The sequence below is a fragment of the Limulus polyphemus genome, unplaced genomic scaffold, assembly GCF_000517525.1.
Source record: "Limulus polyphemus unplaced genomic scaffold, Limulus_polyphemus-2.1.2 Scaffold240, whole genome shotgun sequence".
NCBI lineage: Eukaryota > Metazoa > Arthropoda > Merostomata > Xiphosura > Limulidae > Limulus > Limulus polyphemus.
This window is the reverse complement of record NW_013665850.1, coordinates 686,014-698,197: the sequence shown is the minus strand read 5'-3', so window position 1 is coordinate 698,197 and position 12,184 is coordinate 686,014. Positions and strand designations below refer to the sequence as shown.

General features: G+C 30.6%; 1 protein-coding gene across 1 annotated transcript in view; it reads left to right on the top strand.

Moving 5' to 3' along the window:
• Window positions 1–12,184, top strand: part of LOC111085114 (monocarboxylate transporter 10-like) — a 73,234-nt gene that overhangs the window by 46,676 nt on the left and 14,374 nt on the right. The window contains exon 2 of the mRNA XM_022382332.1: window positions 9,070–9,403. Within this exon, the coding sequence (XP_022238040.1) occupies window positions 9,070–9,403 (334 nt within the window). The remainder of the gene's footprint in view (window positions 1–9,069; window positions 9,404–12,184) is intronic.

Genomic DNA, 12,184 nt, shown 5'->3' with positions numbered 1-12,184 from the left:
ATATAGTATATAATACTTCATATATAACATAACATATAATACATAATACTTCATTTATAACATAACATATAATACATAATACTTCATTTATAACATAACATATAATACATAATACTTCATATATAACATAACACGTGAATTATAAAAGAAGGCATTTTGGCATGTTTAATTTCCCTTGCCATTTAAAAAAGTGGAAAGAACAAGTGCTATTAGGTATTATTACTAGAAGGCCCTTGAAGGGGTTATTGGAGGGTGGAGAATCTGTACCAAGGCCAGTGCCAAACCCCTCAAGTATATAAAAATAGTGTGTGCGTTTTTTAAAGCAAAGCCACATGGAGCTATCCTCTGTGTCTACCGAGGGGAATCGAATCCCTGATTTTAGCGTTGTAAATCCGTAAACTGACCGCTCTCCCACTTGGTGAATATAATAGTAGTAGAAGTAATAATAATATTAAAGTTATATTATTTACAATGGGTTTTTGGTAATAAAAATAATACAATAGATATACAATAGTAAATAATAATAAAGAAAAAAATTAGAAGCTGCTGCTACCGCCTGATTACTTTTCTGTGGTAGTTGGTAGGGATTAGGGATATAACCATGTTGCGACGGGTCTTCATAACTGAAAGAGAAGAGACTGTACTAAACTTATCTAGAATTTAAATAAAATATAATTGCTTAATGTTATCAAATAGGTAAAAAATCGGGGGAATTACCTTAACAGCTAGGGTTCTAATCAATCCTTTTATATAACTCGATTTGATTGTTTTAAACCTCACTACCACATAATCTATATCTGGAATAACATAAAGGATGGCATGAAAAGCTAAACAGTTGCTTTATTTAAAGTCTGAAGTTGTTTCATTTTTGAAAAGTGAAGGTATTTTGATGGAATTATTTGAAATAATCCACCATAAAAATCCAGAAAATAAACATTGGATTAGTTTTTTTATATATATAAACTGAATTTAAATCGCGAAACAAAGTCCTTTTATTTTTTATTGCTTTTTTTTGACGAATTATCACAGAATGATTATTAGATCGAAAATAAAAAGAGCAAAACTGGTGTTTAAAAATAGACAAAATGATATACTTTATATCTCAAAATTCAAATAACTTTTTTCTTGTTTCTCTCAATCATTATACATATATTAGCATCTTTCAGAGACGATTCAGTCTTTTCTGGAAAACGAAAAACGACATGGCATGACAGTTTACGTCAGTGCCATGGTGATAATCTGTTCAAATATGTTGAAGTGAGTCAGTTATAATAATTAAAATAATATCTTGAGATTCTTCTATTAGTATTTATTTCGAATTACGTAGCTTTGATAAATTTAATGATACCTAGAAACTACGTTAAATATGTTTCTAAAGTACTTCAGAGGTATTGAGAGATGAACAAAGTCACAATTAGAGAGATTATAGGAAAATCTGTCAGAGTATAAACAGAAATTAACTTCCGATTAGAAAATATGGTGCCAGGATTAATAGAAGTGAATTCTCCAGGCTGTCAATCAACTCCTTTAGGTTATCTTTTCTTTACGGTGATTCTGTAGAATGAAAAAATGGAAGGAGAACAGATTCTTTGTTTTTCATTAAAGTTGAATTGTTTTCAAACCAGTTTAGTTATAACCAAATCACCATAAAGATAAGATAGAACAGAGTTAAGAACAGTAAGAGGTAGTGTCTTATTAATCAACTCCTTAACCATTTCTTCATTGTTTTATGGATTTTCATTCTTTCTCTTTAATGTTATTTGGTTATCATTCCTCGTATTCAAGCGACTTTTTTTGTTTTAAATTGTTGTAATTTCCTTTGTTTCTGGTTTTCATTGACCTTTGACAATTTTTATTTTATTTTTCTAAGACATTCTGCTTGTTTTTGTGATTTTACTTAGTTATGTTTTTAACCTCTTTTCACATATCGTAAATATATTTTTACAATCTAAACCTTTTTTATGATTTTGCCATGTAGTGGGGTATATAAAATATTTCATGAGAATTGTGTCACAGATATCTAATATAATTTTATGGTTAAACTTGTGTGAAAAGAAATTGTCCCATGTTCAAATAACTTTCCTTCCAAATCCTATCTCTGTAATTTATTTTCCTTAAAGACAACGTGAAACCTCAAGCCCATGATATGTCATGAACATCTGAAGGATTTCAATTTAGTTGATTCAAAATTGGTTGATTTACTGGATAAAACTTTGAAATAATACACATTTGACACTTCGGGAAAAATTGATTCATTTACATCTGTGTTTTAACAAGTGTGTGATGGGTTTGAACTATCTTCATTAGTAGATGAAAAAAAGGAAGAAAACTTAAATTTTCCTTATTATGCTTTTACAAGCTGATAATAAGAGGCAACAATTATAATATTTTAAAATTATTCTACATAAAAAGAGAATGTTGAAATAAGTCAGCTAACAATACCTTTGAAAATGAACGCACGTGGTACGTCGAAACTAGTCGGGTAATTAGCTTAGTATTTTTGTATACTTGTGTTGTTTTTCTTACTTAATTTGTGCTTATAAAGCTGTTAACCTTTATAACACAACAAGTTAGCCACAATAGTTGTTGTTTTTTATTTTATGTACTTCCTTCGTACGTGAGCGTTATCCCTCACTATTTGTAGATCACAAGGAGGCGATCTAGTTTTAAACTGTGGTTTGACCACTTCTATACTTTTATGTACTGCATTGTCAATAGCACGTAAAATGTTTAACGATTTACAACGATGGTGAGATCCACTTTTCGTTCTATCTAAACGAGTTGTCATAAAATTGAACATTCCTTTACAGCTTATCTTTTCCTAACAGAATATGTCATTCGTTAATATTTAAAAATCCTTGTGTTATTATTCTGATTCCATGCTTCTTATGTATACAGTAAAGTTTATATTATTATACTCCCTAAACCTGCATAATTTTTTTTTTCAAATTATGGTTTTGGCTTAATGAAATCAACAAATGGCTTCGGAATCGTAAAGAGCCGGATCTAATATTGAATTGTTCAACTTTAGTATGGTTATTCTTAGAAAAATAAGATACTTAATTGGTAATTAAATGTTTCGAACAAACAAAAAATTACAAACCATTCTAGTAATTCTCTTTGTGATGTAGATAAAATCAACATTTCTTTGTCTATAGTTTTATTTTGCAGAATTATTTATCTTATGAATTGTATAAACCATAAAATAGTGTAATTCATTTGAAACTATGGATGTTGTTTCATAGCAAATGTTTCAATCAGCACATTTAATGCAACTCTTTACAAATGAGCAAAGCTTTGGAAAGTATAACAAATTTAGAGTCAGAAAAAAATATAGTTAGAAATGTACACTGCGAGATATATATATCATTATACGTATCACACAAATAATGCTTCAGAACTTTATTAGAAGGGATATTTGAAATCACGTTGGATGAGAGAATCTTCATGCATAAGCCCGTAGTCGTTAAGCTTAACGTTTTTGGGATAAAGTAACTTCAACTCCCTCAATTAACCAAACTTACAAAAATTTACAAGCTATATATGTCTCAAAATCAGTAACTTGAAGCTGCAGAACTATAGTAGTTAAAATAAAATTTATACAACAATCTCTATATTTACTTTAAACATCTTGTGGTGTTTTCTCAGGAATACACCTATTAATTCTAAAGCCAAAAAAACAGAACATTTATATAATTAACAACATTTTTCTGATAGAAAATTAATATTTAGGTCAATTTAATAAAGTATCATGCAATTGGTGCACGTGGTTAAAAAATATTGGAAACAAATCGCGAAATTGTAATATATTTATTTACTGTGTATGGGAAGGAACTTTTTGAGAGTTTCTGTATTATGTTTTAAAATTTATTCAGATTTGTTGCTGTTAACAGAATAGTTTTAGAACGTAAAGCACAACATTTGTGTTGTACCCAGGAATAAAGAAATAAAGTTTAAAGCACAACATTTGTGTTGTACCCAGGAATAAAGAAATAAAGTTTAAAGCACAACATTTGTGTTGTACCCAGGAATAAAGAAATAAAGTTTAAAGCACAACATTTGTGTTGTACCAAGAAATAAGGAAATCAAGTTTAAAGCACAAAGCTGGTAGGATAGCTATATCAATAAATAAATATATATATATAAACGAAGTGTCGGTTAGTTAGTCAGTCGGTAACGCTCAATTTCTCTAAATTTCGTGAGTTACACGAATCCAATTCCACGTTTTCTCCTGCAATACTTCTTCTTTTGATTGCTCTTTCCCATTTTAGTTGAATTTAATCGCTAACATAGACGTAAATAGCTCCTAAATGTCGGCGTTTTTTCTGCTATATGAAAGCCTGTCATGAAGGGAATTCACAGGATCAGATTAGGCATGGCGTTATGTGTGTGGTTGAAATACACTCTTCTTTTCCTTGAAAAATCCCTAGGAACTGAATGATGAATGTAGTGTTAAAAACATAATATGTTTAATACTAAAGTCTTATGGCAAGTACAACATCGGACAATTCTATGTGTTATTCGATAAAACTAAAGTTAAAATTTGAAACGCAGTACTACATTAAACTTCAAACATTCTATCACTTTACCTCTCTGTAAGTGGTTTCTCGTATTGTATGTGGAAATTATGAGCTTCAACTTAAAACAAAGAATTAGCAGACTCTTTTAGAAAACAATGAATGTTTTGGTATTTCTAGACCAGGTTTGAGTGGTGTACGTTCTATGTTTCTATATACCTGAATGATAGATGACTGTAAAAATTAATTATGTAATGAGTCGAATTAAGTATCTAAACTTACAAAAACGAAACTTGAAGAATTATCAGATGCTTTGGTATTATTAGTCCACACGGATCTGGTTATAAACTCAAAATATGTTAATATACAACGCCATTAACTCTTCTGTACCATGGCGTGCGCCATTATTAGTTTGAATCGTAAAATTAATAGCTGCTGATTTCTTTATTGTGCTTGAAACAATTGGTTTATTTAACTTGCATTGTTACCAATGTCAACTTGTCTTTAATGAACAAAACATCGATCCCGTTTACGTTAATCAATTTTAAGCAAGTTTGTTTTTATAAAGAGATTATGAACATTTACAAGGCTTTTCTGTGTATTGTTCAGTAGTAGAGAGATTAAGAACTCCTGTAAGAAATACATAATTAGCCTCGAGGCTGAGGTAGTCCGCGAAGGATTTATCCTGTAGAACAAGACACATTCTAGCGTTAACCAATTACGTGTAGAAGAAAGTCCACGTTTACATTAACAGCCATTGTGGAAATAAATAGGTTATCGTTACAAAAGCAGGTAGAAATATTTTATAGACAGAGATAGTTCTATACACGAAAAGTGTTTATTAAAATAATCAAATATGCAATGAAAAATTGCTAATTACCTTTCTTCGCTAAAAAGTCAATTTCAGTTTTATTTAAGTAGTTGTATTTAGAAATAAACGTGTTCTAATTAGAAGTGGTATTAACACGTAAAAGCGTTTTGTTGGATAATATGATTAAGGTATTCTATTTACGTAATTCGATTTACCTGTAAAATGTTTTATTTAAAAAACTAGATCTGCACATAATTTTGTTTACTTAGATAACTGAATATCTGATCAACTAGAATTTTTAGGTCTACTTTATAATATACCATTTTCAGACTAACTTGTTATAGAAGTTAAAATTCCTCGCAATTTTCTTTCCCTGTATTTTTGTAATAACAGAAAGTGACGTTAAACACATAAAAGAACAGTTTACTTTTAGATGAATCCTGGAATCAAAGTCTGTAATTTGACTAGCAGAATTATCATATTTTTTATAACACATCCACTCGTAACAATTCACATGTCAATGGCTTACCATTCATTATACAGTCTACTTGGGGGGGGGGGGGGATATTTAGTACTAGAAGAAACCTACAAAACATTTGCAGTCAAATTAATACATCTTTATTGCTTCTTTAAATACAGGATTTCTGGAATAATACAAATGTATTCTAATCGCAGACACCGAAATCTATAAGTCCACTTGTCTTATGCCTAACATTAGTTAAGCCTTTATAATTAGATACGGTATATATTCGATAAAGATATAAATGAACACCATACATTGAGTTCGTTTTTTGCTTTAGTTTAGTTAGGGCTAACCCTTACTGTACTTAATACTATCAGTAAATGAACTTATAATGTTATTCCACGACTTAATAGACCTTTTTAAAACTTTGATAGGCTTTTGATATGTTGTTTCACAAAATGTCTATTAAAGTATATTTACATCCGTTGACATGACGTGCGTGCTAATTCGCATTAAGATAGTAATATGCGCTCGCATTTTTAGGAGATACAATAACTGAATATTATTTTAATGGATAAATGTTGGAGTTATAAATCTTTAAATGTTGCAAAATAAAAAGAAAATATAGAGTTTACCTTCGTTTTCACGTGGCATTCATAGATGAGTGGAAATTCTGTAACAGATTGACAGTAAGCATCTAAACTGATAAAAACAAAACCTGAATAACTACCAGGAGCTTTTACAAAACAAGGAATTTCTTGGTATTTCTAGATCAGTTCTTCGTGGTATAAAATAGCTATATTTTACAAACTGTTTGGGTTTTGCTTCTTAATCAGGGATTTGTAGCTATGGGTTGGACTAAACGTCGGCTTTGATAGATGATGTTCTTCCCACTTCCATTTGGTTTCTGATAACTAGCAGATCGGGACGCTGATAATAGAGAAACCCTCACTATGAGGATAGTTTAAGTACTGTTCCATTACCCTGCCTCATACACCCTACTACCCTGAGAGGATTTTATTACTCTTTGCCTAATTAAAGTCGTGAGTTCTTAGATGATTGTATAAACGAACTAATCGTTCTCTTGATTTGGATCGTTCAACATCTTGTTGATATTGAAACAGTGAAACATTCAGTTGTTCAAACCTTAGAATATCATACAAACATCCTACCCAGATTGTGTTTTATTTTTTACTAAGGTCTTTGGCCTTCCAAATGACGTGAGTCGCTGAATATGTGCAACTGTAACTCTTAAAAAAATCACATTAGAGCTTCGATAGTTACATCTGGGGATTAAATTATTATCATTACAATAGCAGGTAGAAATATTTTGTAGACAGAGATAGTTCTACACACGAAAAGTGTTTATTAAAATATTCAGATGCATAAACATTCAGATACACAAAATCAAAGATTCACAAACTTACAGACACATTGACACAGAAACACAGAGGCACACAGGGGTACACAGGAACACAAGTATATAAATACAGGTACACGTACAGAAACAGAGGCATGCACAGGTACACAGAAACATAGAAACACAAATATACACATACAGGAACACTTACAGACACATTGACACAGAGGCACACAGCTACAGAGATACACAGACACACAACAGATCGCAAAGATACTGATAAACAGATAAACGAATACACAAAAATACGAATGCACAAACACACGTCACAGAGACATGTAAGCATGCAGATGCATACATACGTAGACGAAAAGATACACAAACATACATATACACAGGCATATCGATAGCCAGACGTACAAGTACACAGTGATACATAAACATATAGATGCAAAGATACACCGGCAAATAGACACTGCAATATCAGACACATATACACAGATGTGTACATACGACTGAACACTTCACTTCGTACTTCTTAATATTCTTTGAAGTAAATTTGTTATTTAATGCATATTTCACGTCAACAAATTAGGTAACAACTTCGAAAGATTGTTACAGTTGTGACAATGTTGTTATATTATTATTAAAACTGTGCTATATTAGACTGCAAATATACACTTATTGAAAAAAATTATTTTTACTCTGGAACACTTGTAAAATATTCCGATAATACACTCTAATTTTACTTCGCAATTAGTTCACAATATATTATCAGTGTCCAGACCAATTTTTACGGACTTTTATTTAACTGTGAATATAGTTTATTCATTAATGGATAACTAAATCTATGTTTCTGACCATTTTGTATTAATACTAGTGTTAAATTACCTCATTGATATAACTTTATTATAAATAACTAACTCTGTTCATTTCTTGTTAGTTCCTATGTTTAGTCAATGATATCTATATTAGTGAAGAACTAAAACATAACTCTGATCATTTAGTGTTAGTTCTAGTTTTAAGTCAGTGATATCTATATTAATGAATGATTAAAACATAACTCTAACTAACTCTCATGGTTGATCAGTGATATATATATATATATATTTGTGAATAACCAAATACCTTTCGCTGCCCTTTTATATTAGTTCCCATGTTTAATCAATGATATCTATATTAGCGATTAACTAAATACCTAGCTCTGATCATTTAGTGTTAGTTCTTGTTTTAAGTCAGAGATATCTATATTAGCGATTGACTAAACACCTAGCTCTGAATTTTCTAAGTTTGCTTCAATGTTAATAAACTGTCTAATATCGTTGGATTAAAGAATAAGTGAACACATATCATCCGCTTAGTTTCTAGTCTCAAACCAACACTGTAATATATCTGAATTATTGAATAACCAAGAGTATATTTTTGAATTTTGTGTTTATACCAACTGTTATATAACACTCCGAATACTTTTAGTACTTCTCGAAGCATCATTATTTGAATAACTTTTTATTAAATACTCATTCTTGCACATCCTATTTCTACTGTCATCATTAAAAATTATAAACCTAGACTGGAATATAATAATATGAAGCTCATGAGTTTGTCGGGTCGATAACAAAGATATTTAAAACAAAATAAAATGTCGCTTTGTAAGGTCTGAATTTAACTAATTTTGGAGCACTGAAAAAAACTAACAACTTGTATAGTAAGCTTAAGCAAGAACAAGAATCATGAACGCTTGTACAGAAGAACGATGATATATATATTATGTTTGCTCGAATAAACATGAATTTATAAATTAATAAAAAATGTTTAATTATATTTTCCTTGAGGCAGGACTCATTATGGGATGTTCAAATTGTGGCGGGATTAAAATCTTGAAGTTTCTTGATTTCTTATTTCTATTTTTATATATCAGAGTGGATAGGAGCGATGTCGATGTCTTGCGCGTTTCTGGTGGCTCCCGTGGCTGTCGCTGTATGCCGAAGAAAAAGTATCAGGCTCACAGCAGTAGTTGGTGGGATGGTGACTGCTCTTGGGTGCCTATTTACCTCATTTGCCTCTCAGATGCACCACATATTTGTCAGCTACAGTATATTTATGAGTTGTGGACTCGGAATTGCTAGAGAAACCTCAAGTCTTATGATTGGACAATACTTCAAGCGCAAGCGCGAGTTTGTGGAGGTGTTTGTCCAGTCGGGTACTGGACTAGGAATCGCTATTATGTCTGTACTACTGAAAGACCTTATTAAGTGAGTATAGACATATTTTATATCTCTCTGAAATAGCTAATGCAGGTTTTAGCATTACGGGTCCTCTACTTTGTCTAATTATCAGTAATTTTATCATCATATCATTTACACTATTTTATTATAAACTAGTCTTAGTGTTGTTCTAACACTATTGTTACTCCTAACAATGTACCTTGAACCTTGTAAATCATGCTTAACCTATTTACTTGGAACTCTGGACATTATAATAACAAACAAGTTAAAATCACATTGTAAATATTAATAGCTGGCAGTTTCACGGTCGCTTTCAACGTCTTCAAATGACATTGAGAAATACGATATTTTTGGCCGAAACTTCTGGCACTTGGTTTGAAATGTGTTTTTAACGAGGTTTTATATGAGTGAGCCCACAAGTTTAATTAAGCACTTGAAAAGACAATTAATTCAAAACTTTTAGGATATAAAAGTCGTTTTTAGATTAATAGCAGTCTTTGTTGTTTTACAATTCAACACGCTGAATACAACTTTGATGCCTACTTAATTATATTTCCCTAATCTAGCTTATAACTTCATACGTTAACGACTGAAAAAGACGTTCACCATTAACATGTAGATGTGTAGGAACAATATTACAAAAGAAAATGCTAAGATGTTTGTGTTTTATTTAACAAAATATACAAGAATGTACACAACATACGTTAGTAAACGAGAAATGACATTAAAGCATTCTGGTATACTATAATAAAAACTGAATCATAATGTAAATCATGGTTTAATTCGGAATATTGTCTCATAGTTCGTTTCACAAGCTTAATGTATAGCATGTATACACATGCAGCGTATCAAGCAAGTGAAAAACAGCCTAGGAATAAATTTCAATTCTACAAGCTCTGACTAAACGTGGTGCACGATGAAGTTCTATAGAATACTTCTTGACTAAACGAGGTGCACGATGAAGTTTTATAGAATACTTCTTGACTAAACGTGGTGCACGATAATTTTTATATAATATTTATAGACTAAACGTGATGCACGATAAGTTTTATAGAATATTTATCGACTAAACGTGGTGGACGATGAAGTTTTATAGAATATTTCTTGACTAAACGTGCTGCACGATGAAGTTTTATAGAATATTTCTTGACTAAACGTGCTGCACGAAGTTTAATAGAATATTTCTTGACTTAAAAGAGCAGAGAGGTGTAATCAAATATGGCTAATGAGTCATGTTATCTTTAAAAGTTTTTCTCTCTTGTTATCAACAAGCTAACTGCAGTATTTATATTTGATTAACCTTTGTTGAATTTTATAAAACCAGTCCTTCTTTCCAGAACCTATTCCTGTTCCTTATTTCTCTTGAGACAACTTATATTTATATTTACTTATATGTTTATTACAGTCGTAAAGTTGCATGTTCTTGTATGTGAGTTTGAAGCAATCTATTAGTGGAGTCATCGTAGTCCAAAAACGTTTATGAAATTTATACTCATATACAACTATTACAACACATAAAGTCTTGGCTATAGATGTTCGATCTTTAAAACCTGGAAAAAATGTTGTAATCTACTTTCACCTTTAAAGATAAATCTTAATTTAACTTGTGGGAACATCTTACATAGTTGAGTGCTTACTAATTTAAATTGTTGTTTACCTGTATGCAGTGTTACTAATACAATGTTTAGAAACATCCTTATTCGGCTGTTTCAGAATTTTTATATCATTTCTGTAGTAATGACTAATGTAATTTATAATTATTTGCGAAAAGGAATTTTTAGTTAAGCACTTTTGACATTTTTTTAGTTCTTTATAAAAAAAAACTGGTATAAACTGTCAAAATTAAAATATAAGCCTGTAAATGATCTTTGTTTAAAATGTTATTTATGTTATTAGTAAAGGTGTCAACAGTTAGAATCCGATGATCTTCATGATGTTCAACTGTGAAGTTAATATCAAATGTGATTGTTTAGATAATTCAAAAATTAGCCACAGATTAAAAATAATTAAACCTTCTATAATACATTGGGTTAGAAAGGCATTCATTAAGCTAGTGACTTTCGTTGTAACAAAGAGAAAGCTAGAAGGGCACTGGTTTAATCTAGATACCATAACTATACCGTCTATTTATTTATTCAGTTACTATGGAATAAAAAATACGAATTCTTGATGGCGAATTTCTTGAGTGTCTGAAACATGTGGTTGATATAATTTCGTTACTTTTATTTTGATATTGCTACGTATTAGAATTTCGAATAGTCCGAAACAGAGTTAACTGATAATTTAAATTTAGTTGTTAAATTGTACTTTGGATTTAGTATTTAAATACATGCCGATATTTTACTCAATTTTCAACAAGATTGATACACACTGTTTTCGTTTTTAATACAAATACGTTTTAATATACACACAACAATACAATTTACAATAATAGTTACTACAAACAATGATTTATAAACAGAAGTTTCACAAACTTACAAACAATATAAAGTTTTCTTTCTAGTCTGGAACCTCCCTGATATCTTATCGAGAGTTTACGATGAGCGAGTTAACTATTGGTTACGATTCGTTTAACAAAAAAGGAAGCTAGCTAGCCCTGTAGTTCTCGCTGATCATACACCTATTAGAGATTGAGTTTCCACTGATGACGTTAGGTTATTTACCGTTATTTATAGGTCACTCACGCTGAGCTCTCCACGATGAATTTATATAATGTTTTCGTAAAAATACTAATTTCCGATGAAAATCCACTGAAGTTAAATAGTTTGTAATGGTCGAACTTTGTAAAGATTCCTGGTCAAATATCTT